This window comes from Clinocottus analis, unplaced genomic scaffold (genome assembly GCF_023055335.1).
Source record: "Clinocottus analis isolate CAN_PGR_092001 unplaced genomic scaffold, fCliAna1.0.p SCAF_12, whole genome shotgun sequence".
NCBI lineage: Eukaryota > Metazoa > Chordata > Actinopteri > Perciformes > Cottidae > Clinocottus > Clinocottus analis.
Window position 1 is genome coordinate 13,348,114 of NW_027175843.1, and position 27,901 is coordinate 13,376,014.

The following is a 27,901-nucleotide window of genomic DNA, read 5'->3' on the forward strand; positions in this document are numbered from 1 at the left end:
AAGTATGAATAGTGCATCAAAAGTTAAATACATAGTTAGAATTACAGAGTTTTACAGACAGCGACCCCTGCAGTGTAAGGGAGGAACAGCCAAAAACAAAATATGTCAAGAAGATCTTTTTTTAACCTGAAATTACATTTGTACCTTCAATTCTGTGACACTAACCCTGTCAATTCTTGTTACAAAGATAAACTACCACGGACGGATACAGAGTAGTCAGCAGGAAATGCTTTATTTGCTCTGCTTTAAATATCTAGAAACATATTTCTATGTGTTTCCACTAGTTTCCAAGTGCAGGCATAATTCCGATTAGAATTAAGCTAAAACAGTGTTAGTTAATGCAGAGATGACTAGAACTATTCCCTTGGGTTTCAAAATACAATCTTTCAAGTCGTTTCGCTCACCAATGAGCTATGTACACACACTCACACATGAACATCGAAATACACACATATGTATCTTTTTGTATCATTTCATTAAGTGTCAATCAGCAGGTAGTAGCCGTGGGCAGAGAGCGATAAGTGCATCATGAGGAATTGACCTTTGACCTGTAGGAATAGATGTACAATTATATGTTACAGTTTATCAGTAATGCAATTATGATAGGCATCGCCTGGTATAAACATGATTCCTGAGAAAGATCATCATCTACATGGGGCTCATGGGGCAACTTTCAGGTTCACACTGGTTCTTTACCTCACGGCAGGGCGAGGGCACAGCGAGAGCCAATCAGGTTAGCTTGTGAAGGCCTCGAAGTCTGAGTCTGAAACAGGAAGCAGGGAGTGTAAGACAAACTGAAAAACGTCCAAATAGTCAGGTACAATATGTCTCTGTCACATTAATAATGAAAAAAAGATGTTTCTTTGATGTCTCAATGAGATCTGTTGACAGCAAAGAAGAGAGCACGTGACACAACAATGCAAGATAGGCATTTGAAGGTGATATTAGCATATCGGTAAGTTATGAACAAAATTTGACTAGTAGAAAATACAATGTACTGTATGATATCAAAATAATATTTCTTTGACTCACATGGACAAATTTACTGGTAAACAGACACATTCAATTTTGAGTTATTGATTAAAAATGTAATCTTTCTTATCAAGCTAACAGTTCCAATGACAATCTTGAAACAACTTAGATTGCACTGAAAACACGTGACACAGTCTTGCACAAACTTCAACATCAACATACAGCTTGTGAGAGAGCATACAGGGTCAGTATAGTAAGTAAATAACAAACCAAGTGAAAGCAAATGTAAACATACTGATCAAGTTCTGTTGGCCCTTATTTTAAAATGAAATGATATGCTTATATGCTATATGCTTTTCAAAGTTTGGGGATCCAAGAAAGTCCAGGTCCAGGAACTATAGTTCGGACTAAATGAAGGAAAACACCATTTATATTTCATGTATCATTGTTAGTTGAGTAGTAATGGTACTTGAGTAGCATGAAATCAGTGATAGATGTAGAAATTAGTGATAGATGTAGAAATATTACTGCCATGTTCTGAAATCAAAAATGAAAAATCCCAATTATCCTCTTCAGCTCAATCTTTATTTGTTACTTCCCTGTTAACAATCCGAAAATAAAAACAAAAAAAAAACACATGGCACTTTAAGAAGAACAACAAAACAGACGTATATATATTTGCAAGAGGAACCATCTGCTATTTCTCTCTCCATACGCAATAAATGTTGGAGGAGAAATGATAAATCAGAGACAACAGCAATTATTAGAATGTTGTAAAAAGAAAAAAAAGAAAAAAGGGTAATGTGTCTGTACTTGACTTTTGCCAGTGATGATAGTTATCTTTTAAAGTGAAAGCAAAATATTCACATTTATTTAAACTACTAATGCAATTTTATGTCAGCAGTCAACAGTCTGTGTAGCTCTGCACACTAGTAAATAAACCGGAGCAGGTGAGGTTAAGTGCTTCAGGTTGCAGTTAATCAACAGATCTTGACAGCAAGGTAACCCTGCTGCAGTACTTCCCTTCCACCAACACTTCAAACAAGTCAAAGGTAAAGCAGACCTAGCATGGATTTGGAGACGAAGCTCCATATTTATAAAACTTTGCACAATGCTTAATGCAGTTGAATTCAACCATTCATTCTCTCAGGACATCTGACAACATTCCCTTTGACATAAATGTTTTTTCCTAATTTGGTACATTTCTAGTAGTAATCCAAGCAAATTAAACACATAGTAAAGTAGTTAAAACACACAAAGGCACCAAAAGGATCAAAATATGAAAATAGGATATAATGATTCATTGTAAGTTAACTGTGGTTTACGATCCGTCCTAATCCTCTACACATTGTAAACCGTGCTCTAACTTCATAAAGTGCTGCTCCCCCGACCTACAATCGGACCAAACATGGTCATGATAATTTTGTAAGGGTATAAAGGTCAAGACATGTACATGAATGGTGCATTTGTTCCTTACTATCGCAACTTTGCAACAGTGTTAGAAGCTGTGCTACCGGTTTGAACAATTATTGTGCTTCAACTACTTTTGCTCATATTGTCACAAGCTTTTCTTTTTTTTTTTACATAACTTCTTTCGCAGGCTTTCGATTTTGATTTTCTGTTTTACACTGGGCTTGTGACAGTTTAGATACATTCACTTTGCCAGACAACACACACACATGCATACGCACACACGCATGCACGCGCGCACGCACGCACGGGATTTAAATCACTAACAACTGCTCCACATCTAAATTCTTCTGAATCCCTCTCTTTACATATTTGGCAAATTCACATACTTTCACAAACAATCCTCTCTGTTGCTTCACAATATATTTGATCTGATAGCTGCATTTTGGCAAATTAGTAAATGTTACCGTTGGCACTCTGTCAAAGTTGACTCTCTCTCTCTTTGAGAGGTGTTAAGACTGCATTAACACCTCAGGATAAGTTGAGCCTCCGTCTCAAATCGCCTGGCAATTAGATAACAAAGAGTCTGGCTATAGGCAATTTAAAAAAAAATAAGGCACACACACACACACACACACACACAGCATTAGCAAATAATACATCCACACTTCTTTTTCTTTTTCACACTGCCATCATTATTTTTCACGGCAGGTTCAAACTCCTCTTTACTGCTCTGGCTTAATGGCGTAGTGGTGGCAGTTGTGGATGACTCAGGAGAGAAGTCTGGTTCCCTGGTTGCCTCTCCCTTGTGTACCCACCCAGCTTCAGGCCCTGAGCCCATGTTAAACTGCCTTTCTTCATCTCTCTCTGAAAGCACCTTTTCAGTATTAGCGTCATTAAAATGTGTCGTCTTAACAACCCCACCTCGTTGATGGCCCCCAGTTTTGTCACGCGTGGCTATGCCCACACCCCCAGCACCTGATATGAAGTTGGTAGTAGCTGCTCTCTGCTGGGCTTCCATTTCTGACAGGCTGCATGCCAAAGCCATCTGCAGGTCTTCATCTTCTTCGTCATCCTCACTGCTGGCCGTAGGCCCGTAGTTGTAGAAGGGAGCGGAGCTCAGTGACCGGTGTGTCGGTGCAGAGTGAGGGCTGGAGTGGGATCTGTCAGACTCGCCAGGAGATCTGTTTTGTATGTGTGGCTTCTGAGGTGTGGGACGGGGCTGTCCATCTCGACGGCTCAGCTCCAGAACGAGGGCCATTTTATCCTCCACACCTGGGAACAACACAGGTGTTTGAGGCAAATGGACCTGTACTTGTACAGCGCTTTTCTTGTCTTCTGACGACTCAAAGCGCTTTGACACTTTATGTCATTTACCCATTCATGCAGTGACGGCAGGGGCTGCCATGCAAGGTGCCACATCCCCATCAGCATTAACTAACTAACATTCATACCTATTCATATGCCACAGGTGGCGTAATCCTGGTCTATCGTGATCGCTGCTGAATTCCTGGTCTATCGTGACCGCTTCTTAAATTCCTGGTCTAACATGATGAGGGGCCCTACTTACTTATCTTTTTGGGGGTTTAACTTACTATTTATTTCCTGATTAACTTCCCTTTTCCTTAGGCCTTCACTGCAGCTGTAGGTAAGCTATTGATTCATTTTATTTATTTAACATCTTTTGGGGGATACTGCCGGATCAGAACTGCCACTTGTTTATCCTGGTTCAGGATAGAGTCTGATCGCTAAAGACTCATTCATTGTCATACCACGTAATAAATGTATTGTTGAATTCGGAACAAGTCTCTCCTGATTGAACTAACATTCATACATATTTATACAACACAGAAAAGTGAAGGTAAATAAAATGATTCATATTATACATGATACATTCAATATGTCTTACCATTAATTAGGACACTCTTTAACACCCCATCCTCCTCAATCTCTGTTCTCTCCTGCCCATTCTCCTTTACCCTGTAAGCAAAGCAAATACAGAGAAACATGGTGTATAACATTTTTTCATCAACGTGTGTGTTGGTACTTTCTCTTATCAACATAACTGCAGAGCTAATCTTCTAAGGTCCCATGCATACTAACTTAAAGTTACAATGATAACTCTACAGCAGTACATTATGTCTATTTATTTTTTCAAACAACAACATCCAGTTTCATTAAAACAAAATGTAAAACACAATGTGATGAACAAATAATTGTTTGCCAAACTTGTTTTGTATCTTTCGGTTTGCAGTTATAAAATATTTGCATCTAAATAGCACCACACCCTGGGCAAGATAAAACTTGGATACAAACAGTGTTAATCCTAGTTTCTGCCCAGTTTAGGTGATGACTGTTACATTGGCAGGTTTTTGAAAGTGTGGGGAAAATAAACTTTACATTTATGAGAATTTTCAGACCATTTTATAAAATATTTCACTTTGAATCCTGACTGTATCCATCTTGGAATAAAACAAATGAAATATTTGACAAAAATGTATTTCCCAGGTTTAGGAAGTTTTCTAAGAACAGCCTTACGTACTTCTTGGTGGTGGTCCGTTTTCCATTTATGATACGAGTGGAGGTAGAAACGGATTTGAAGTTGCTCATCCCTCCACCCATGTTGTCCATCCCATCCAGACCACCAAAGGACGAGGAGAAGGAGGAGGTAAAATCAGCTGAGAGATGATCAGGAAAGGGTAGAGGAAGAGAAAATAAGAGAAACTTATTAATTTTTATGTATTTTACAAAATCACAGTTTGTGCAAAGATAATAAATCCTGTGAGTTCTGTCCAGTGGGTTACCCTGTAGTGTAGCTTAGGACACTTGTATCACCGCTTTGACAACATGGAGTTTAATCTATAATTTACAAAAACATGTTACTAGACAACTGTTTCAAGTGTCGTTTTGATCAGATAGCAATGATTTCTATGGTAGAGGGAGATAGGAAGTGTAATAGCCTTCTCTCTCATCTCTTGAGCAAAATTAAAGTTTACATGTTGACAAATACAAAAACTCAGTACCCTCATATTCCAGTAGACTATTCTCCATCAGCTCTTACAGCTGCTGTCGCTGCAGTGCGTGTTTTGTGATTTAAATATGGTGTAGTTCTTCAGCGCCACTGCTTAGGAAGTTGTGGTCACAATATGAAATGGCAGTTTGAATTTCATTGCAACAGTACAGCATGCTGTAATCGCCATGCACATTTCTGCATGTAACTGTTCACCTCGTGCTGAAGGAAAAGAAAAGAACCGACTGGGGCCGAGGCGAGAAGACGAGCCTCCAAAGGATGAGAAGTCGTCTGGATGAGAGAAAGAGAAAGACACTTATAATTACTGATATACAAACTAACTAAGAAGTTAGTCTCACGTAAAGCAATGGGATTGTATGTTTTTGGGGTGAGTTATTATTATTGCTCAACAAATGAAGGAATACAAAAAGGGAGACAATCAGACTCCCAAAGTTAAAAATTCCAGAGGGAAATTACAATTACTTCAATAATAATAGTAATTTCTCCCGAATGTAAATAGTAGAAGTCCAAATGATTATTGTGTATAACTTACCAAAAAAGTTTGCAAAAGGATCCTGGCTGCCAAAAAACTCTTTGAAAACCTCGTCTGGGTTGCGGAATGTGAAGGTGAATCCTGGGATATCTGATGAAAAGTCTGAGCTAGTGGTACCTGGAAAATGAAGGTGTCAGGGTCAGGTGGGTGACGAGCAACCAAATGAGTAGGAGAGTAGACATAGAAGAAAACATATAAGGGGTCAAGAGAATGAAATGGAGGGGGCAGGAAACATAAGGAAGGAAATAAGTGGAGAGGCATAAGCAAAGAGAGCAAGGGGAGAAGAAGGAAAGGTTTCATTTACCTGTGTGTCGCATTCTGTCGTTTCCATATCTGTTATATGCATCACGTTTACTCGCTGTAGGAACAGAGTGCAATTTAACGATGGAATAAAAAACAATAGACACTGCACGTCTCTTTATTTTCTATTCTATGTTTAAACTGATTTATGGGTTTTGTGAATTAAGTGTGTCCCTAAAGAGTCAGACATCTTAACACAGAGATTCAGATGAATTACTCACAGCATCAAAACAAATCAAGTCCCAACAGCCATTTCACAACACGCGTACACACACACACACACACACACACACACACTGAATACATATACATACAGATACACAATGCCTTACTGTCAGATAGGACTTCATAGGCCTCCGACAGTTCTTTGAACTTTCTTTCCGCTTCCTCTTTGTTGTCAGGATTTTTATCTGGATGCCATTTTAGTGCCAGTTTCCTGTAACTGAAAATCACAGCACAAACATTGTTTTATACATACAAATATATATATATAGATTGATAAAGAAATGTATTAGTACTATGGTCTCTTCTACAACAACAAGCAATGCACTATGGCGAGTCTTGAAGAAATAAGACACAAGGGAGACCATTATACGCTTTTGAGAAGTCTGTATTTATCATACCAGTGTTTCTCAAACCTCTATTTATGGATTTAGTTAGCATATATAATGACATATTGTATTTTGGGTATTTTGACATTTTATACCTTGTGCTCTTGATGGGAATGTTTTTGTGGTCAGAAGTTCATAAAATCCAGACACATAAAACTAAGAAACTGCTAATCTTGCGGTAAAGAAGACTTATATAACCTGGCGATGTTAAGAATGTAAACTCAAAATATATTTTCAGAACCTGTATTTTAGATTGAAGTGAAATATACCTTTATTGTTTATAAAGTATAAAAGTGAGGGCTAAGAGAGAGAGAGAGAGAGAGAGAGAGAGAGAGAGAGAGAGAGAGAGAGAGAGAGAAAGAGAGAGAGAGAGAGAGAGAGAGAGAGAGAGAGAGAGAGAGAGAGAGAGAGAGAGAGAGAGAGAGAGATAGACTCCCTGGATACTCACGCCTTCTTGATGTCATCCTGAGAGGCTGTTTTGGACACTCCCAGGACGTTATAGTAATCCACCATGTTGCTTTCTGTCACTCCTCACCACACTGCCCCTGACAGAAAAATTCTTTTGAATACAGAATATACTCAACTCTGATTGGACACGCACATCCTGCATTTACCAAATTCCTGTCTAATAATAAAACGTTTGAAAATCCTTGGTATCTAAGGTATTTCCTAAAATCCCAAAAAGGAAAAGAAACTATGTTCATTATTTATTTACTTTAAAGGCAAGGGGCCATTTTCAACAGGGGGAGTAGAAGCAATGGCTAAGAAAGGCAATGTATACCTAGTTGTTTATCATTCTGTACACCAAAGTGTTGACAAATACAGATTGTGGAAACCTTTTTTGGAATTAAATCACCCACACAAGGGTTTTTTTCACTTATGTTGCTTGTTTAGGCCTGTTCTTAGGACTGTGTGGCCACCTGCAGGCAAAAGTTATTTAACATCTCCTTCACTATCTTGTTGGTGTTGCTACATCTGTTATCTAAGGATACCTTTTACTATTCGCAAATGTTGTTTGACGGCGTCATGAAATTCCCAGCATGCTCTTTCCAGTTTTGACTAATCTGCCAAAGTAATTCTATACACCTGTGTGCTGGCTATTAGTTAGTGTCTACAAGACAATAATATATTGTATGTTGGTTTCACAGTCAGTAAAATTCACCTCAATTGATAATTTTCCTGATGAAAAACTACATTTTATCTCAAATATGTTTTCCCAAAGAAGTCAACATTTCAACTTCAGCCAGCATGTGATGGGAATTGACAGGCATGACTTGTATTTATTTTTTTAAGCTGCTGTTCTTCACTAGGTTGAGGAATGAGTCATCATGCATCATGAGAGCGATAAGAAATGATGAGTTGTCTGACACATCTTTTCACATGAGAATCAATACTGTGATTAGTCTCATATTCATGGCCATGAAGGATGAGAATACTAGTCAATGCGGCTAGAGCTGTTTTAATGTTTATTCATGAAAAGACCATGGCATGACACGACTAATACAGACTCCAATTGAGGCTAAAGGACATTCATTCAAAAGGTTAAAATGTGAACCTTTTCAAAATAAAATGTATTCATACATTTTCGACTCACTTGGAGGTGTGCCTTAAGAAATGATAAGACCTCAGTACAGTCAGTAGGAATATATTATAGCCACAGTCAGACTCATGCCAATCTCATTAGTGGACTTTGGCTGTTTTAGCGCTGAAGGGGACTTCCAGACTGAGATAAAACAACTAAACTTAACTTTCTATGCCCCCCCCGGGAAACAGCCATGCGCTCACTCAAGTATAATTACTATGTTATTTCTAGCGTCATGGCATCTGACAACTGGTGCTGACATGACAGTAGGCCTACACAAACTTGCATACACGGGCAGATGCCCTCGAGGGCGCATGTGCAGTCTATATTCAAGTGGATATGTAGAATTAACATGAAAGGGTCCCGTGAACATGTTGTTTTCCCGGTTGACACAATAGTTCCTATGGTAACGTACGTTGGACGACGAATAACTGTCCAAGTGAACAACTACACCGTGTATTGACAGTGGGGTACAGCCGCATTCACAACCAGCCATTAGCCAAAGCTACACGGACCTACCGTCTCGGTTTTTCGGGATATTAGTGAGCGGTTTGGAAGTCTGTCAGCCGCTTTGCTCTGCGCTTTGCGCGGCTCTGTGGTATTCGCTCCCCCGCTCCTATCTTCGTGACAGCCGCACATATAGCCTCCTCACCTCGGGCTCCTTAATTCTCTCCACCGCCCCGACAAAAAAATACTGTCCACTAAGACCACTAGTGTGTCTGCAGTGCACCGCTGTGCCTCTGCGGTCTACTCTACGGTCCCCACCGGGGGAAAGAAAAAAAAAAAAAAAAAACAGGAGGACGCTCGGCCCTGCTGGCCTCGTGTGCCGTTCTAAGCCGCACGCGCACGCGCTACGTCACTATCAGCTGAGAGAGAGAAATAGAGCGTATGGAACATGCGAGAGTTTGGAAACGTCGCCCCGGACCCGCCCTGCCTGTTGCTCAGTGCTGTAATGTGCCTCAACCAAATGAAACCAGCAACTTCTGGTGGTGTCGCCACGGACATATACTGTCGCTGTATACTTTTTAGCAAGACATGTAAACCAAATGATCACGTATTGTTCTTCTAAATTATTTTATGTCACTGTGTGACCACAGCAGTGGTGAAATGTTGGCCAACTGCTAAGGTAAATAATATATTTACTATACTAGCTGCATTTATCTGACAGCAAACGTTTTGACATTTAGAATTAGTATAGGCCTACAAACACGTGGCCAGTATATAAAATATGAATAATAATACATTAAAAAGCGAAATCGGGGATGACCAACTTATCGTAAAATACTTCTAAAGCATTTAGTATTATGAGTATGATAAGTATTGTCCAATAATATAATATTCAGGCCTATAATAATATAATGTTCACAGGGGCGATGCTGAATAATAATTCTGTAATAATACTTTTAGCACATTTTACTAATTATAGTTATGTTTTTATAAGAACAGAACTATTAACTACTAACTATTAAGATCTTGAATACATAAAAAGCCCTTCATAAACTCACTGTTGAGTTCAGTACTTACATTCAGTAGAACAGAGGAGTGAAAAGAAGTGGGCTTTAAGCGTGTGACTCATCGGGATCACAAGGGCTCACAGTCTGGTCAGCCAGGTTTCAATGACCAAACAAACATCAATAGGACTAAATATTGAACCCACAGAACTTCACGAGCAGGTCACATTGCTCCCATCTAGTGGCTGAGAGAAGCAACTGCAGGTACAAGACCGGCCTAGCCCATTGTGTACTTTGTTGATTAGCATCACGGTACAAAAAGGCAGGAAAGACCGAGCAGCAAAAAGTGCATTTGTAAATAAATAGAATCTGCATTTAAATACACATTCTGAAATCCAGCATTACACTGCTGCAAAAAAAATCAATTCTCAATGTAACAAAAGGTATAATCTGCAAGAACAGTGCCATGCTTAATTCATCAGTATTGGATCACTTTAGATAATGCAGTATGAAATGCTTATTTGTCTCTATTGGGCGATTGTTGTTGTGGTAACTTATAACAAAATATTTGCTTAATAGACTGTGTGCTTAATAGGCTGGATGAGTTCATAAATGATCACAATTCATCATTTAAAAGATTCATGAGAACATTTTATTGATAATACTGATATTGATAACTGGCCACAGGTTATCAGAGTATTGTTGGGAATGTGTTGCATTCATGATAACTTTTGAAATATGTGATAATAAAGCCAGGATGATGTTTTGCCCTTCAGTATTCTTCTCCCTCTTCATCCTCCTCTCCCATGCTGTCAGTGCCAACCTCTTCATAATCCTTCTCCAGGGCAGCCATGTCTTCTCTGGCTTCTGAGAACTCTCCCTCCTCCATGCCCTCTCCGACATACCAGTGAACGAAGGCTCTTTTGGCGTACATGAGGTCAAACTTGTGGTCGAGACGAGCCCAGGCCTCAGCGATGGCTGTGGTGTTGCTCAGCATGCACACAGCCCTCTGCACCTTGGCCAGGTCTCCTCCAGGAACTGCTGTTGGAGGCTGATAGTTGATGCCCACCTTGAAGCCTGTGGGGCACCAGTCCACAAACTGGATGGTGCGTTTGGTCTTGATGGCAGCAATGGCGGTGTTGACGTCTTTGGGCACCACATCGCCACGATACAGCAGACAGCAGGCCATGTATTTACCATGACGTGGATCACACTTCACCATCTGGTTGGCTGGCTCAAAGCAGGCGTTGGTAATGTCAGCGACAGACAGCTGCTCATGGTAGGCTTTCTCTGCAGAGATGACTGGAGCATAAGTGGCCAGAGGGAAGTGGATACGAGGGTAAGGCACCAAGTTGGTCTGGAACTCTGTCAGGTCAACATTCAGGGCTCCATCGAAGCGAAGTGAGGCTGTGATTGAAGACACAATCTGGCCAATGAGCCGGTTCAGGTTGGTGTAACTCGGCCTGTCGATATCGAGGTTCCTGCGGCAGATGTCATAGATGGCTTCATTGTCCACCATGAAGGCACAGTCGGAGTGCTCCAGGGTGGTGTGGGTGGTGAGGATGGAGTTGTAAGGTTCCACCACTGCGGTGGAGACCTGAGGGGCCGGGTAGACGGCAAACTCAAGTTTTGATTTCTTTCCGTAATCAACAGAGAGTCTCTCCATCAGCAGGGATGTGAAACCTGAGCCAGTACCTCCACCAAAGGAGTGGAAGATGAGGAATCCTTGAAGACCTGTGCACTGATCAGCCTGTAATAGAATGTAAAAAGCATTTGACAAAACATTAGTTGTGCAAAAAAACAAGTGTTATGTAGAGAAACTTGCACCCTCAGCACTAAGTTTTTCTCACCAGTTTACGAGTCCTGTCTAGAACCATATCAATAATCTCTTTGCCGATGGTGTAGTGTCCACGGGCGTAGTTGTTGGCAGCATCTTCCTTTCCTGTAATCAGCTGCTCAGGGTGGAAAAGCTGGCGGTAGATTCCTGTACGCACCTCATCTATGAAATTGCAAACAAGAATAAGAGCTAATGATCAAGAGGTATGAATGTTATAAACATTAAATTCAAAAAAGTAATCGGCAATGCTTTGCTTTAAGTACAGATTGTCAAGAGTGGACATAGAGTACATCTTATCTTTTATAAATTAGGAGTTATAAAGGCAAAGTTATTTGTAAGTTCATGTTTATTCAGGCACTAGTTATACACTACTCACCGATGACAGTAGGTTCCAGGTCGACAAAAATGGCTCTGGGAACATGCTTTCCTGCCCCTGTCTCACTGAAGAAGGTATTGAAGGAGTCATCTCCTCCTCCAATGGTCTTGTCACTGGGCATCTGTCCGTCAGGCTGGATCCCATGTTCCAAACAGTACAGCTCCCAGCAGGCATTGCCCATCTGGGTTCCGGCTTGGCCGACATGCATGGAAATACACTCACGCTGAATAAAAGAAGGGAGAGAGGTTGGTTAAAGGAAACTTGTACATTATGGGATGTTCATTTACTATCTAAATGCAAGTTTCACTGCATTGCTTTAAGTGTTTTCTGATTCAACACTAACTGCTTACAAATGTCTTGGGACCTTTTTAGTGGATGTCAGCTCGGGTCAGCTCACAAGAACATACAGTTAAGTGGTTTCATGGTTCACATTTGTAATACAAAAATGCAAAAGAAACAAAGACAATCTATTAGATTTCATTATTGGTCTATGGTGCATATGTTATTTATTTAAACTTCATGTCTAATGACAATATTTGGTATGACATATGGACTCAGTTTGCTTGGTTGACAAAGAAACGTTGACTCTTGAAAACTGGTTTTGGAATGTTGAAGCTTTCAGCTGCTTGAGCGAGCAAGCGTTTAAAAGCAAGCAGCTGTTAGATTGTCCAGAGTCAGCACTTGTTGTTGCTAAAGAAGAAACAGCCAACGTCAGCAAGTAATGTAGCTACAGATGAAATGCACTTTTAAAAACCCTGAAAACACATTCCTTGTAGTTTCCTAGAAAAAATAGAACATATAAACATAGGCGCTATAATTGGTAGACAGGAAGGCCATGTCCCAAGAAGATGGAAAAAGCTTCCCCCACTTCTCCATCCTGTATCTCCTCCCTCCCCTTACCCACTCCCCTTTTGAGTCTCTCTCCTCCCCCATCCTGTCCAGCTGCAGAGTGCTGTGTAACAGTCAGGGATCTCTCTCTCTCTCTCTCTCTCTCCCCCTCTCTCCACATCTTTCTCCAACTAAAAACTCCTAACAGCTGCAAAATGGCTGCCAACTTCCTCATGGTAAAGGCCAGACCACTCCTCTTTTCTCTGTTCTTTCTATCCATCCCCCACTGCCACGATTACGCAGATCACACAAATCACTCATTCTTAGTAAAAAAATTACTTTAATTCTACAACAAATACATTAGACTCAGCTATTTTGATTTCCTTTAGTTGCATATGCTTTTCTTTTGTATGACCAGCTGAAGTTTATCACAGCAAAAATTACAAAGCAGTCCAACTCATGTGGTGTCTGTCATCTGACCTAGATATGTCAAGAGTAGAGATGAGTTATAGAGTCTTGTTGTCATAAATTACTATCACACGGCATGCCCCTTCCTGAATTCTCACTAGACATGCCCTAAAAAGTGTCATTACATAAATACCACTCAAAGCTACTATCACTTAATAAGATACAGCTGCTGTTGGATCAGTAAGCTTAAACTCCCTAGCAAGAGGCCTTTTGAGAATTAAAGCGTCATGACTGGTTAATCCATATAATGCTGAGAAGTACAGACAAAGGGAGGCTGAAGGGAAGAGAGAGTGGAAATTTCAACGCTACGTCATCAGCCAAGCTGTTACTCACCATTTTGTCTGTTCGTCCTTCGACTGACGTTGAGGATTCAGATACAAGGCAGAAGTGTGGAGTAGAGGGAGAGTCAGGGTTTATATAGGCAAGGATGTGGAGGGGGCAGGCAGGAAACCACAGCAAGCAGCTGCATAGCTCATTGGCGGGAGGGAGCATATAGTTAAAAAAAAGAAAAAAGAAAAAAAAGAGGGAAGTCCCTAATACGGCCTGTCATGTTCTCCGCCTTTTTATTCATTTGCTTTGTCCGTCAGTTTTAGATTAGACGCTTATGTCTGGATAAATAACCCTTTTCTATTTTCTTTATAAGCAATTCACGCCTATTGTATCATGTTGTGTGCATGAGAGTCTAACCTTTTAATTATGTTGGGAATTTGCCAGTAGCATGGAGAATGTTCAGCTTATAATACAGTATATGCATTTAACAAGGACTGCAGGCTTGTGATTTCTTTAATAAAGTCATTTGTCTGCACCCTCATCAACACACATATCATTTGTATATAATCATTGAATTAGTAATTACAAAAATTTGATCTGGAAAAAGGGAATAGTCAATGAAGGTCTTTATTCTAAAAAAATTAAATGTAAAAGACGAACGCTTCAATGGTTGAAAAAAATAAATGATGATGGTGAGCGGTAAAAGCCCTGACAATAAATGTGAGATGACACAAATAGAATGGCCACATGCAGTATTTCAGTTTAATCCATTAATTTAGAATACACAGAGAAACATCACTTTGGATTCTTAGCACTGAAATGTAAAATGAAAAGAACAAGGAAAGTCTTCTTTCCTGGCACAACTTTTCACCAGCCCTCTTAGGATCACAGAGCTGTGATTCATACATTACTGAATCCTATTGTTGCTGCAGGCCACTGTCTGAGTATGAGCTACACAAACAACACCAGTCAGTGACTTGGTGAGTTATTTCTCTCCCTCCTCCTCTCATAGTCACAGCTGAATGGTATAGAAACGGACATAGGAGCCTTTCATAACTTACATTCCACAGTGGAGAGGATAGTGGGGGGAGGTGCACAAAAGAGAGGGTTTGGTGTATCTTAGACAGATTTGGCAGAAAGAAAATAACTTTAAATGTAAAAAAATAAGATGTGTCTGATCACTTTTATTTGTGCTTTGAATGCAAATGGGATGATTTCACACAGCACCTTGACTTATGATACCATACAATGTAATACTCATGTTTAAGGTTTGTGTGAACACGTGTCACGGTATGTAGAGTATACTACTGAGTTTCTCAAGAAGCAACATAGTCAAAGAGATACTTTTTAACTCACAATTTTGCTCTGCTTAAAATAATGAAACTAATAATAACACTTTTCTTAACCGAATTGTTGGTTTATTCATACAATTGACCTGCTTCACATGATTTTATTCAACTGCTTGAATCCAGTTATCAATAAATACAGGTGTATGTAAGTTTCAGGCAGGAAAATCACAACTTACCATAGTTTATGTCTCTTCTCCAAAGTCCAAGTGTGGGTAAGAACATGTAGTGCTTGACACAGCTGTGCTCTGCTTTTTTATACTTGCAGCTTAAGGTGAACAGAGATTTGATCTGCGCTGTAATCAGAGAATCCTCTGACGAAACCAGGATAAGTTCTTCAGCTTGACAAACACACAATGCAAAAGGAGGTCACCACTCTATTCATTGTGTGAGTCTGTGATTACTGGTGTGTATGTGCACCTCATATTTCAGAAATCAGAAACACAACCCCAGATTAGAAAAGGTAACGTGATGGTGTTTCACCTTGCAGTTTCTAATATATCACTTTATGATGTAGCTTATGATAGAAAAGCGACACTCCTGTTCCTTTGAGGTTGCTTTTTAGGATGCTATTGATGATAAGTAAAAGAGTCTGAGAAATAATAACATTGCTCAATTGTGTCATTGTCAAATAATGTATAATCAAATATAATAATATGCCAGAATGTTAAAAAATTTGTGATCTTTTCGCAGTTTCATTATTGTTGTTTTTCTTTCAAGATATTTGGAACAGCCACACAAGGCCAGCTCAAAATATTATTTGTAACTTATTGTATTTTATGGAAACTGCGGAGACAAAATCTCTAAAACCGCAATGCCTGTCAACGCTACCGGTTTACCACACTCTTTTCCTAAGTTGAAATGAACCCTGGGATCTTATTAAACAATACATATGACACCTGTTCCTCCTTCTCTGTTCTGCAACCGCTTGGGAGTATAGAGTAGACTCCCGAGAGGTAGACAGACTACACTACATTAGGCAACTGGCTGCCAAATTGGTTTCACTACACGCAACATAAAAGTCAACTAGTGATTATTTAAGTCCACACTGGTACCTGGATATCACACAGTTTCGCACCCGAAACGTTGTTTAGTTCCCATATCCACATTTCTACTCAACATGAGTTTCAGTTGGCAGTAACTGCCTGTTTCAGTTGGCAAGTTTGTTATTTCTTAAACAAGTCAAGCCACTTTCAAAACCTAAGGGCGTCCACTGTAATAGAAGAATGTTGATTCATTATAATCTACCATTTTGAGATACACCGTTGTTCACACACATCATGTTGACTTCCTCTTTACTGTCACAAGATGCATGAGCTATGGTGTAAAAAAAAAAGCAACGAATGTCAGTCAAAAGTCTGTTGGTTGTGAACATATGTGTGGCAGGCAGCCAAGAGTAAGGGACACAATAGTGATGCCACAGCGTCAAATGTACCACCATGTTTTCAAGTGAGTCAGTTTCTCACCCGAGGCTGTGAGACTGATGTGTAACAAATGGGACTACTGAAGTTGGTTTCACGATCTTTTAACAGAGCTCAACAAAAAGCGCTATGGTGGAAATAGAAATGTCAAATGAAAAGGCAACACACAAACCTGCAGCGTGTTTTATTACCTTGTAGGGAAGACAAAGCTGTTGACAATTATTATGTCATGATTTTTCAAAATATAGCAACTACGAACACTTTTCAAATCTTTTGGTCTGGTTCATGCTCTGTGAGCTGAAGTATTGTTAAATATCACAAGGGAGGCCTGAACCTTGTTGTTGTCTTACTTCTTTACCCTCGTAGGTGTTCCTTAAGTCATAAAGGCATTTCCCACTTCCATTGTTTGAAGGTAACACTCATATAATGCCCCATAATAAAGTCTTTTCACTAAAAGTCATAATAATAATGTCAGTGCTGGCAAGAAAGAAAGAGACCCAGAGTAGACCCCCCAAAAAATGTGATGTAGAAACAATTTGCTCATGATGAATTCATAAGTTGAAAGAAGGGTTTGCAATTGTATTGTAGGAGACACATAGATCACATTATCAACTAAGATTTGATACAATCCCAATGTTCACAGAAAAGTTGAAAGAGATGCAAAAACAATTTGCGGGACCCACTGTAGTGGAGAGAAAAAACATACTTCTAGCACGTACCTTTGTTACACTGTTTACTCATTGAGTGACTGACGGTGAAGCTACTACGACCTCTAGCTTTCAAGTGGGAACAATGACAGCATGTGCAGTAAAATGGCAGTCAGAAGGGGGGGGGGGGGGCGATGTTATGGATCCGTTTGCAGGGTGTTCTTCCCACCCACCAGATAACTGACCTTATGCGTGGCCCTTAAAGAGCCTACACATATACGTACAACTGCCAAGGCGTTTGAATTGATAGAATGGGAGTTATGAAATTACAAAAAAAAAAAAATTAATACATAATTTGGAAAACAAATGGATGCATATACTAGTATGATTGATATTAATGCAAAGAGAAAAAACAAGGGTTCTGCTTAGTGTGTATACATCTTTAAAAAGCATTTAGGCAACAATTAAGTAAGGAAACTCTGAGACATGCTGCTGCAAGGGCACTACAATCGGTGAGGTGGTAATTAACATAACATAAGCATTACTTGAATGAGTAATTAAGCAATTCGAAAATAATTCTCATTACATTTTTTTTTCAAGTGAGAATTATCATCTTAAATATTGAAATACACTTGTTACTGTCCTTTCACATACATATAGTACACTTGTATATAGTACTGTTATCTGTTTGTCTGCGCACTTTATTTTATATTTGATTGCAAATTTAAAATGTTTCATTTCTTGCACTGTGAGGATTGTTTTTTATTATCTGTCTAATTTATGGACCGCCCGCCAAGACAAATTCCTGCCAAGGAATGGTTCTGATTCTGCTTCTGAAAATGAAATATTTTATTGTTGCTACTCATCAGTACCCAAATTCAAGCTCTGACACTATTTCCTCATGAACTTCCCCAGTCACTGTGTTTGAAATGCTCATATTGATATCATTTTAACATTGGCCCTCATGGCCTCCATATTTGAATGATCCTATCACTCTCTTGCAATACATGACGTGGCCACAGTGCGCGTGCTCGTCAAAGACACAAGTGGGAGGGGCCTGCAGGACTACAGCCTTGCAGCGCCTCGTCCACCTGGCATTACTCACTCACTCGAACCACATAGACGGCCGCTGTGAGAAGCTATACATACATAACACAACAAATTTTAAAAAAAGTCAGCTGCAAGTTGCTTTTCTGTCAAAGGGCATTCTACTAAGAAGCTACCATGGTAAGTGTATATTCAGTGTTTGGCTTGAGAGAAACTTCTACTCCAAAGTTCAGTGTGTTTATCTTCTCACGTTGAGTGGAAAATGTCTTCAGCAGTTCCTCTTAGCCGCAGCGCGACATTGAAATCTGCAGCATTTCAATATGCTTGAAAAAGAAATGTGCCAGATTGAAGGTGAGATGTAGGAACTCGGAACTGCTCCCCGTGTGTCCTCTTGAAGCAGGACTTGTGTCAAAAATAGACCCCATGGCTGTCAGTAAAGCTGAGAATGCTGTTGGCCTGGATGAGCAGGTGCTGATGATCGGTCACGCAGATTAAACATTGATGCTATATATAGAATGTGCTTTTATTTTCCATGTATTTGATCAATTGCTCAGTATGTTACAGGTTATGTATGTATTATATGTGTGATCTGTATTGTTCCAGTCGAGGTGATTGTATACACAAACGCGTCACTGAGGAATGTAGGTGTGTCTCATCATGCCTTCATCAACAAGTCAGCTCAGATTGTGTTTCTGCAGGAACGAATCCCTGCCCTCCAACTTTGAAAGCAGCCTCTGGTGAAGTTGTAACTGTGGTTTGGGTTTCTTCAACTACAACAACAGTTTAAAATAAGCTTCCACAGACGCTGTTATTCATAGTGAAGACAAATAAAACAGAGCTGACCCCAGAATCAGAAGCAGCTTTATAGGCCATGTGTGTGACATACATGGAATTTGACTCTGGTTTCACTTTGTTCATGTCGTACATATGTACATATGATATACAATACTAATATAAATATGAAAAAGTACATTACATGTTGCAGTCTCTGATTAAAATGGTACTATAAGATTGTTTTTAAAAAAAAAACTTTTGGACACTTTTTGACATACACCGTGGTTGTCTTATATCTGCGTCAGGAATTGATCTATCATGTACAGGCAACATTTGTGCTGTATTTGCACAGTGCAGTATAAACACACCTTGTTAGCATTGTCAGTGCTGATTAGAAAAAGTCAACAGTGTCATTGACTGAATACACTGCCCGCCCTGATCAAATATTCCTGATCCATAAAATGTAGTTCCTCTTAATGTTTCTATGTTCTAACATTTTTATCTTTTTATATTTATTCATATTAGTTTAAATTTCAAAATTACACTTTGGAGCTACACTCTGCATGGTATGGAGCTATAGTTATTTAACCTGATCAGTGAATCTAAATACCAAATGTTTTACATTGAAATGCTTATGGGTGAATTCACATGTCTGTCCAACAAGGTTTTTTCTTTTTCTTTTATGATTTGCATTATCCATGCGTGTCGTACAAAAGCATATTTCAGAATGAAGGGTCAGAACATGTTATTCCATGTTAATGTGCGCATCATATGTTATGGCGGTTGCTTTTGCGTTCAATGGAGGTTCTAGTCTTGTATTGTCTGACCTATAGATGCCTCCAGCACACTTGCTGATGATGGCATTAGACAAATGTTTAGTGTCGCCAAAATCACTGTGGATCATCTTCAAAGTGCCATCCTTTCCAAATATAATGTCAATGTAGATGTTAGAAAATCAGCATTCAAACAACATCATACGTATCATAATAAACTAAATGCATGGCAGTTCGGGTCTGGACAAGATTTCATTAAGTTATTATTGATCCTCACCTTGTGTTTATGGTACATTATGTCGACTCTCCTGTTATAGAGGCAGATTGTGCTGTGGCGATGGGGTATTAAGGGATCTCTGTTCCTGTGTCTGCTAACATGAAAAAGCTTTCACCAAATTGATTGCTCTCTTGTTCTACCATGTTGACTTTTAGTCTATTTCTCATGCTCTCTGTGGTGTATTTATTTAATTAGTTAGTTTGTCATCAACAAAACTGGAATCTCAAGTCCATGTGGGCTCAGACATGTCCTTGTTTATGTCGTATACAGACACACCCTGACCGGTTCTAGGGACAGGAGAAGCTTGAGACCAGTTTGTCTTCAATTTGTTACTATTACTTGTTCACATGTGTGCTGATGACAATAACTACAGCATACTTTTGACAAAAAAAACTTATGTGGCCTTAAAAGCTTATATTTTAAACTTTGATACTAAAGAAAGTGTGTTCCCAATGGAGGAAACTTTGAGCTGTTCAAGTGTAATATTCATCCTGGCAGTGACCAGTATTTTGGGGATTGCCAGTCTGTGTTTACCTCAACAGTAAGCCTTTGCTGTTAGGTATCAGGTTAGTATGAGAAACCTAAAATAGCTGCTGCACAGAGCTCTGCTAACCTGGAAACCCGGGTTCCAGGGTCACCTTTGCTTTGGAAAGCTTCTAGTGATGAAGTATTGAGTAAAAGATTAGAGTTAGATTTCACAGACTCTAAAGTGAGTCCCCCCCCTGCAATCACCCCTGTGTCTGTCTGATCATTGGAAAGTTGGGGAAAGAATAAAAATAGCAGCTTGACTTGAACAGGGTGGGGGATATAGATTATGGCAAAGGTTGTTGCTGTTGTATGGAGTGGAATACAAGAAGGTTTCACGAGGCCAACTTGCATCTGTATGAATGCACAGATTTGCTAGATTTTTTTCTGCTTCATGGTGTTAATTTGAACATTTTTGAATAGAGCAGCAATTTCCAGACCTCAGCATCTGTAACTTTGGATAGACATCTTTGAATATTTCTAACAACAACATATCACCCACTCAGGGTGGGTGATACAGAAAATGACATTGGAGAAAAAAATTTAGTTTAGATGAGTTATTCATTCTTACAGCTTCGTAGTATGAAGGTTACCAGCAGTTGTTCTCTGAACTCAACCCCCATTTCAGCTCGTGAGTCTTGCTCACAGTCACATGAAACCCAGTGACAGCTGCAGCAAATCTGTTTTGCTCGTTCTTTTAACTTCAACATTCTTTCCACTGTATATGTGTCTTTGCTTCCACCAAGCGGCTGACTTTCTAATTGACCTGTTTGGATTACTGCAACTGCAGTGTTGTTGTGTACAATTCAATTATGGTACTGTTTGCGATTCAGAATAGTCTGCACAGTAAATATAAACATTTTTCACAATGTTTAAACTGTTTGCAAAACGTATCTTTCCCTGCATTGGCACTTTATTTTCCCTCTGTATTTCCCCCCTCTCCTTTTCTCTGCCTCCTCTTTCAACTTCTCTTCTTCTTCCCGTCCAGCGTGAATGCATCTCTGTGCACGTGGGCCAGGCTGGTGTCCAGATGGGGAACACCTGTTGGGAGCTCTACTGTCTGGAGCACGGCATCCAGCCAGATGGCCAGATGCCCGACCGTAAGCCCGTGGGAGGCCACGACGACTCCTTCACTACCTTCTTCAGTGAGACTGGATCTGGGAAGTACGTCCCAAGGGCAATCTTTATTGACCTGGAACCAACTGTTATCGGTTAGTATTGGTATGACATTTTTGTTGTGTGTGAACAACAGAGAAAATGGTTTCTTCAACTTTTGTCTGTCAATTTCCCAGATGAGGTGCGCACAGGAACCTACCGTCAACTATTTCACCCGGAACAGTTGATCTCAGGCAAGGAAGATGCAGCCAACAACTACGCCCGTGGACACTACACCATCGGCAAAGAGATCATTGACTCTGTCCTGGACAGAATCCGCAAACTGGTGAGAAACTGTTTTCAGGTTTTATTTTTCATTCACAATGGCTTTGCCCTCAAACAGGGCTCCATACTGCTCTCAGCTCATAGTCACTGAAAACAGTCAGATCGTCACAGGGACACACAGTCTGCACACAGACTTGCACTCAGACCTCAGTATGCAGAATTTGGAAGGTCATACTGCAGGGTGCTGAAGAAAAGTGGGGACCGAACGGGTCTGAGCATCCCTTTTACATTTATTCTCAATCGCTTTGACTTTCTTCGAAACGTTTTAACAATCTGTAAACTGTAGGTGCAAATGTTTCATGTTTCATGTTACATTTGCATTGTTAGTGCAAATGTTTCAAATGTTTCTTGCGTGTCTTCAAAAGTTAAATATCATGTCAGTAAAGAGGCTAATGCTACCAAAATGAAAAGTTGTTTCATCATCATGTGAGCTCTGTGTTTGTAATACAGCAGCGTGAAAACAGAATTAGTCTATTTTTCTTTATGATCATTTACATCAGTGTAAAGCAATGCTTTGCTTCGTATTCCTGTCTTTTCTAGTCGTTGTAATTGTTTCTCTGTATCTGTAGGGTGATCAGTGCACAGGTCTTCAAGGATTCCTCATCTTCCACTCCTTTGGTGGAGGTACTGGCTCAGGTTTCACATCCCTGCTGATGGAGAGACTCTCTGTTGATTACGGAAAGAAATCAAAACTTGAGTTTGCCGTCTACCCGGCCCCTCAGGTCTCCACCGCAGTGGTGGAACCTTACAACTCCATCCTCACCACCCACACCACCCTTGAGCACTCCGACTGTGCCTTCATGGTGGACAATGAAGCCATCTATGACATCTGCCGCAGGAACCTCGATATTGACCGTCCATCATACACCAACCTGAACCGGCTCATAAGCCAGATTGTGTCTTCAATCACAGCCTCACTTCGCTTCGATGGAGCCCTGAATGTTGACCTGACAGAGTTCCAGACCAACTTGGTGCCTTACCCTCGTATCCACTTCCCTCTGGCCACTTATGCTCCAGTCATCTCTGCAGAGAAAGCCTACCATGAGCAGCTGTCTGTCGCTGACATTACCAACGCCTGCTTTGAGCCAGCCAACCAGATGGTGAAGTGTGATCCACGTCATGGTAAATACATGGCCTGCTGTCTGCTGTATCGTGGCGATGTGGTGCCCAAAGACGTCAACACCGCCATTGCTGCCATCAAGACCAAACGCACCATCCAGTTTGTGGACTGGTGCCCCACAGGCTTCAAGGTGGGCATCAACTATCAGCCTCCAACAGCAGTTCCTGGAGGAGACCTGGCCAAGGTGCAGAGGGCTGTGTGCATGCTGAGCAACACCACAGCCATCGCTGAGGCCTGGGCTCGTCTCGACCACAAGTTTGACCTCATGTACGCCAAAAGAGCCTTCGTTCACTGGTATGTCGGAGAGGGTATGGAGGAGGGAGAGTTCTCAGAAGCCAGAGAAGACATGGCTGCCCTGGAGAAGGATTATGAAGAGGTTGGGATTGACTCCTTTGAAGAGGATGAGGAAGGAGAGGAATATTAGATTGGTTTATCTAGCGTTTGCCAATTGTTTTCAGGGACAAAACTAGTCTATTTGTTGCATCGACAATATTCAAGAAATACAACACGTTTTGCAAATTTGTATTTAATTTTAGAAATATTCTTTACCTTTTTTTAAATAAAAAATTGACCTACCTGTAAGGTTCCTTCGTTATAAAATCAGATTTACTTTTGAGAGATTTTGTGTCAATTTATACCTGTTTATTAATTTCTTTTATCAAAAAGAGAGAACATTGTTCAAAAAATTTGATCTTTATCATTTTAAAACTTGTGGTTAAAAAATAAATATTTCCACAACATATATTGTCTGTTTATTGTATTTTTTACTTGAGTCCTTCCCTTTCTGTTTGTGGTGAAGTATTTTTATGAATATTTTATTCAGAAAAGTTATCATCTTATGTTTCAGATTTCATATCAACAAAAGCCATTAATTATTTTGTGAAGGCTACAGTGTTGACACACACACATACAAATATATATATATATATATATATATATATATATATATATATATATATATATATATATATATATAATATATATTTGTGTGTGTTTACATGGCTAATACTACACTATTATTCATTTGTATATGACTAATACTACACTAATAATCATGTTTACATGACACAATATTAAAGAGTCCATGTTCCACATTGAAAACATTAAATCTTTGTTCAGGGTGCAGAGACAGGGCACGTAATGAGGACATGTACTTCACACGTTTTGCAGTTTATACACATGGTTGTTAGTGGCCATCCAAGCCACAAAACATTGTATAGACAGGTTATTGTCTCAGGGAAGTCAATCTTGCAAGCAAATATATTTGTGAATGGCAATCTATATTCTCTCAAATCTTCACAAAAACCTGATACCCACTGATCCGGTTATCAAATAGTACTAAAGGCACCATGAAGGTATGCAATAAGAAAAGTATACATCTCCGAACAAGACCAAATAACACAATTTGAATATACTAATATTTGCTACTGTTTATGTTAACAGTATATTTTACTGTTAACATGAACTTTGTTGATTAAAGCTGAAGCTGATGAACCACAGCCAAACGTAACATTGTTTTCCATAAAACTCACCTCGCCGTCGTCCCTGGGGTCAAAGTGACCCGCGTTTAGAGAGAGGAGCGGCAGCAGCGGCCGTCGCCGGACGCCGCGCCGGGGCCCACCGAGTACGCAAAGTGCCACGCGCGCGACATCGCCTCGACGTTCCGCATGTTTGTCTCGCCGGACGTAGAGAGGATCGTCCTGGACATGACCAACCTGGAGGGCTCGCGAAGACACGGCGACGGCTGGAAAGGGATGGACGAGACGGACCTGCGAGCCTACGTGGGGCTGCTGATTTTGGCGGGCGTGTACAGGTCTCGGGGCGAGGCCGCGGCCAGCCTTTGGGACGCCGAGAGCGGCAGGGCCGTGTTCCGCGCCACCATGTCGCTCAAGCGCTTTTACAAGTATTCCGGGCTGCTGCGCTTCGACGACCGCGAGACGAGAGGCGCGAGGCGCCAGACGGACAAACTGGCCGCCGTGCGAGACCTCTGGGACGCGTGGGTGCGCCGGCTGCCGCTCCTCTACAACCCCGGGCCCGAGGTGACGGTGGACGAGCAGCTGGTTCCGTTCAGAGGTGAGGTGCGCCGGGCCGTACGCCTTTTTTTTTCGTTTGACGACGGCAGCGGCGATAACGACAATAATAATAAAACGCTTTCCTCTCATCGCCGCCGCCGCTCTCCTCTGCGCTATCTTCTCCTCTCGGCGCCGCCGCTCTCCTCTGCCGCTCTGCTCTGCCGCTCTCCTCTGCCGCTCTGCTCTGCGCCATCCTCTCCTCTCGTCGCCGCCGCTCTCCTCTGCCGCTCTGCGCTGCGCTGCTCTGCGCTGCTCTGCTGCGCTTTGCTGCGCCATCCTCTCCTCTCGTCGCCGCCGCTCTCCTCTGCCGCTCTCCTCTGCGCTGCTCTGCTCTGCTCTGCGCTATCGCTCTCCTCTCGTCTCCTCTCGTCGCCGTCCTCTGCTCGCTTCTCGTCGCCTCTCGTCACCTCTGCTCTCTGCTCCTCCTTTCCGCCTCCCGAAACAACAGGCCGCTGTCCTTTCCGCCAGTACATGCCCAGCAAGCCCGCCAAGTACGGGATCAAATCCTGGGTCGCCTGCGACGCCAAATCCAGCTACGCCTGGAAGTTGCAAGTCTACACGGGAAAGCCGAGCAGCGGACGCCCCGAGAAGGACTTGGGGCTGCGGGTTGCTCTCGACGTGACCGAGGGACTGATGGGGCGCAACGTCTCGTGCGACAATTTCTTCACCACCTACGAACTCGGACGGCGGCTCTTGCTCCGGGGCAACACCGTGGTGGGCACGGTCAGAAAAAGCAGGCAAGAGCTCCCGGCCGAGCTGCTCGCGACCCGGCGGAGAGCCGTGCCGTCGTCGAGGTTCGCCTTCGCGCCCGACGCCACGCTCGTCTCCTACCTGCCCAAGAAGGGCCGGAACGTGCTGCTCCTGAGCACGCGGCACGCGTGGGGCGACGCCAGCGACCGCCCGGACGCCAAGCCCGTCGTCGTCCTCGACTACAACCGCAACAAGGGCGGCGTGGACAACCTCGACAAGGTCACCGGGACGTACAGCTGCCGGAGGATGACCGCGCGCTGGCCCCTGGTCGTCTTCCACAACGTCCTCGACGTGTCCGCCTACAACGCCTTCGTCGTGTGGCGAGAGCTCAACCCCGGCTGGCTGCCAGGCAAGCGGAACAAGAGGAGGGTGTTTCTTGAGCGGCTGGGGAGGGCCCTCGTGGCTCCGTTCATGGAGAGACGGGAGCGTCGGCCCCGCACGGAGGCGTCCGCCGCCGTCTTGAAAGCCGTGCGGGGCGGCGGGGTGGCCGGGGCGAGCGACGGGCCCGAGGACGCGGCGCTCGCCGCAGCGACGCGCGGGGCCGCGAGTAAGCGGAAGAGGTGTGAGATCTGCCCGCCCAAAAAGGACTGCAAAACCTACACCGTGTGCAACGGGTGCAACAAGTACATCTGCAAGGGCTGCTCGCTGGCGTCCTGCCCGACGTGCGCGAAATAAACCGGCCTTTGGGGAGCGTCTATTCTAATCGGGGCGACGTGTCTCGATGCTCCCGGGCCACAGATTCTCCCTTCCCTGCAAGTTAGGCTAAATTTGTGAGAAAATAAAGACATACGAAAGCAATGTTTGTTTGCTGTTTTTTTTTAAAATTTTTATTATTGACATGAAGTACACACAGCGATACGAAAAAAACAAAAAACCAGACTGAAAAGTGAAAAACAAACACGGTGGAGCCCACGGTGGCTCACGACTCCCTGATAAAAGTTCTCAGTGTTTAGTTAGAGTTTGAGGACCAGGAGGTGACAACCACGGAGCCCCTGCACACACACACACGCACGCACACACACACCAAGGTTCAAACAGGAAAGCGGGGTTTATCAGAGGCTGAAAAGCTGAAAGTTTGAAGCTAAAGTAATTGAAAAGACAGAGAAAGACAATAAAGAGAGACAGAGAGAGAGAAAGAGAGAGAGAGAGAGTAAAAAGCCTTATTTGTCATGTAGTCACCCTTGATAGAAAAGCAGTGGACATCTGGTCAGACCTGAAGAATAGAGACTTCTGTCTCCACAAGCTTGAACAACATACTCACAGCCTTCCCTTCCTCTGGTTATTACCTCTTCCGGTGCATCCATTGGACCGTTCTCTTGCTCTTCATCTCTCTCTTTATCGCTCTCACTGTCCTCCTCCTCTGCTCTCTCTCTCTCTCTCTCTCTCTCTCTCTCTCACTCTAGTTTGTGCAGCAGGACACGATAACAGAGGACTCGACCGTTGCACGGCTTGCGTGTGTGCACATATCTTCGTCAGACGCAAATTCCTGAATCGGGGCCGTCGTCTCAGAGAATGAATGACATTGCAACAGAAGGCAAGGCCAAGGACGACACTACAGCAAGCGCTCTCTTCCTCTTCATCTCTCTCTCTTTATCGCTCTCGCTGTCCTCCTCCTCTGCTCTCTCTCACTCTCACTCTAGTTTGTGCAGCAGGACAACACGATAACAGGCGACTCGACCATTACACGGCTTGTGTGTGTTCGCATATCTTCGTCAGACGCAAATTCCTGAATCGGGGCCATCGTTCATCGTCGTCGGTCCTGGTCACGGAGCCTGGTGTCTGTTCACGGAGCCTGGTCCTGGTCACTGAGCCTGGTGCCTTTTTACGCAGCAGCGTCCCTCTGTCGACGGCGAGTCTCCTCCGTCTCGGTGCAGCAAAACAGACTTGTCCTGGATCTGGTCCTGTTCCTGGATCCTGGACCTGGCTGTGCCTGTCCAGAGAACCTGTGCCTGTTCACAGAGCCTGGTCCTCCCCCCTCCCCCCCAGATCCTGGTCCTGTTACCAAAGCCTGGTGCCTGCTAAAAACCGCCTGAGCCTGTTC

At 42.2% G+C, this 27,901-nt stretch overlaps 4 protein-coding genes across 9 annotated transcripts; 2 read left to right on the forward strand and 2 right to left on the reverse strand.

Annotated features, from left to right (window-relative positions):
• Nucleotides 1–456: 456 nt before the first annotated feature.
• On the reverse strand, nt 457–10,087 carry dnajb2 (DnaJ heat shock protein family (Hsp40) member B2). Of its 6 annotated transcripts, XM_068572329.1 has the most exons (11): nt 8,958–9,282; nt 7,305–7,401; nt 6,578–6,687; nt 6,250–6,303; nt 5,946–6,062; nt 5,609–5,683; nt 4,925–5,060; nt 4,292–4,362; nt 3,361–3,657; nt 697–763; nt 457–548 (listed from the first exon to the last, which is right to left on the reverse strand). In XM_068572329.1, the coding sequence occupies exons 2-10, from the start codon at nt 7,367–7,369 to the stop codon at nt 735–737; spliced, it is 954 nt and encodes a 317-aa protein (XP_068428430.1). In that variant the 5' UTR covers nt 7,370–7,401; nt 8,958–9,282; the 3' UTR covers nt 457–548; nt 697–734. The 6 variants fall into 6 exon arrangements, with proteins under 6 accessions (XP_068428430.1, XP_068428429.1, XP_068428427.1 ...); XM_068572328.1 differs by lacking the exons at nt 457–548; nt 697–763 and adding an exon at nt 1,536–3,249 and having other exon boundaries at nt 8,958–9,283; XM_068572326.1 differs by lacking the exons at nt 457–548; nt 697–763; nt 8,958–9,282 and adding an exon at nt 9,963–10,087 and having other exon boundaries at nt 1,536–3,657.
• Nucleotides 10,088–10,518: 431 nt separating this feature from the next.
• LOC137782745 (tubulin alpha chain-like) lies at nt 10,519–13,874 on the reverse strand. The gene is given in 5 exon segments (XM_068572324.1): nt 10,519–11,639; nt 11,740–11,888; nt 12,103–12,325; nt 13,732–13,838; nt 13,841–13,874. Coding segments are annotated over 5 exon segments (1,491 nt in total). The 3' UTR covers nt 10,519–10,661.
• Nucleotides 13,875–18,172: 4,298 nt separating this feature from the next.
• On the forward strand, nt 18,173–23,765 carry LOC137782678 (tubulin alpha chain). The gene is made up of 4 exons (XM_068572195.1): nt 18,173–18,309; nt 21,467–21,689; nt 21,771–21,919; nt 22,488–23,765. Exons 1-4 carry the CDS (start codon nt 18,307–18,309, stop codon nt 23,460–23,462), a joined length of 1,350 nt encoding a protein of 449 aa, XP_068428296.1. The 5' UTR covers nt 18,173–18,306; the 3' UTR covers nt 23,463–23,765.
• An 889-nt stretch (nt 23,766–24,654) lies between these two features.
• LOC137783241 (piggyBac transposable element-derived protein 4-like) lies at nt 24,655–26,535 on the forward strand. Its single transcript, XM_068573040.1, has 2 exons — nt 24,655–25,111; nt 25,559–26,535. The coding sequence occupies exons 1-2, from the start codon at nt 24,706–24,708 to the stop codon at nt 26,533–26,535; spliced, it is 1,383 nt and encodes a 460-aa protein (XP_068429141.1). The 5' UTR covers nt 24,655–24,705.
• Nucleotides 26,536–27,901: the final 1,366 nt, after the last annotated feature.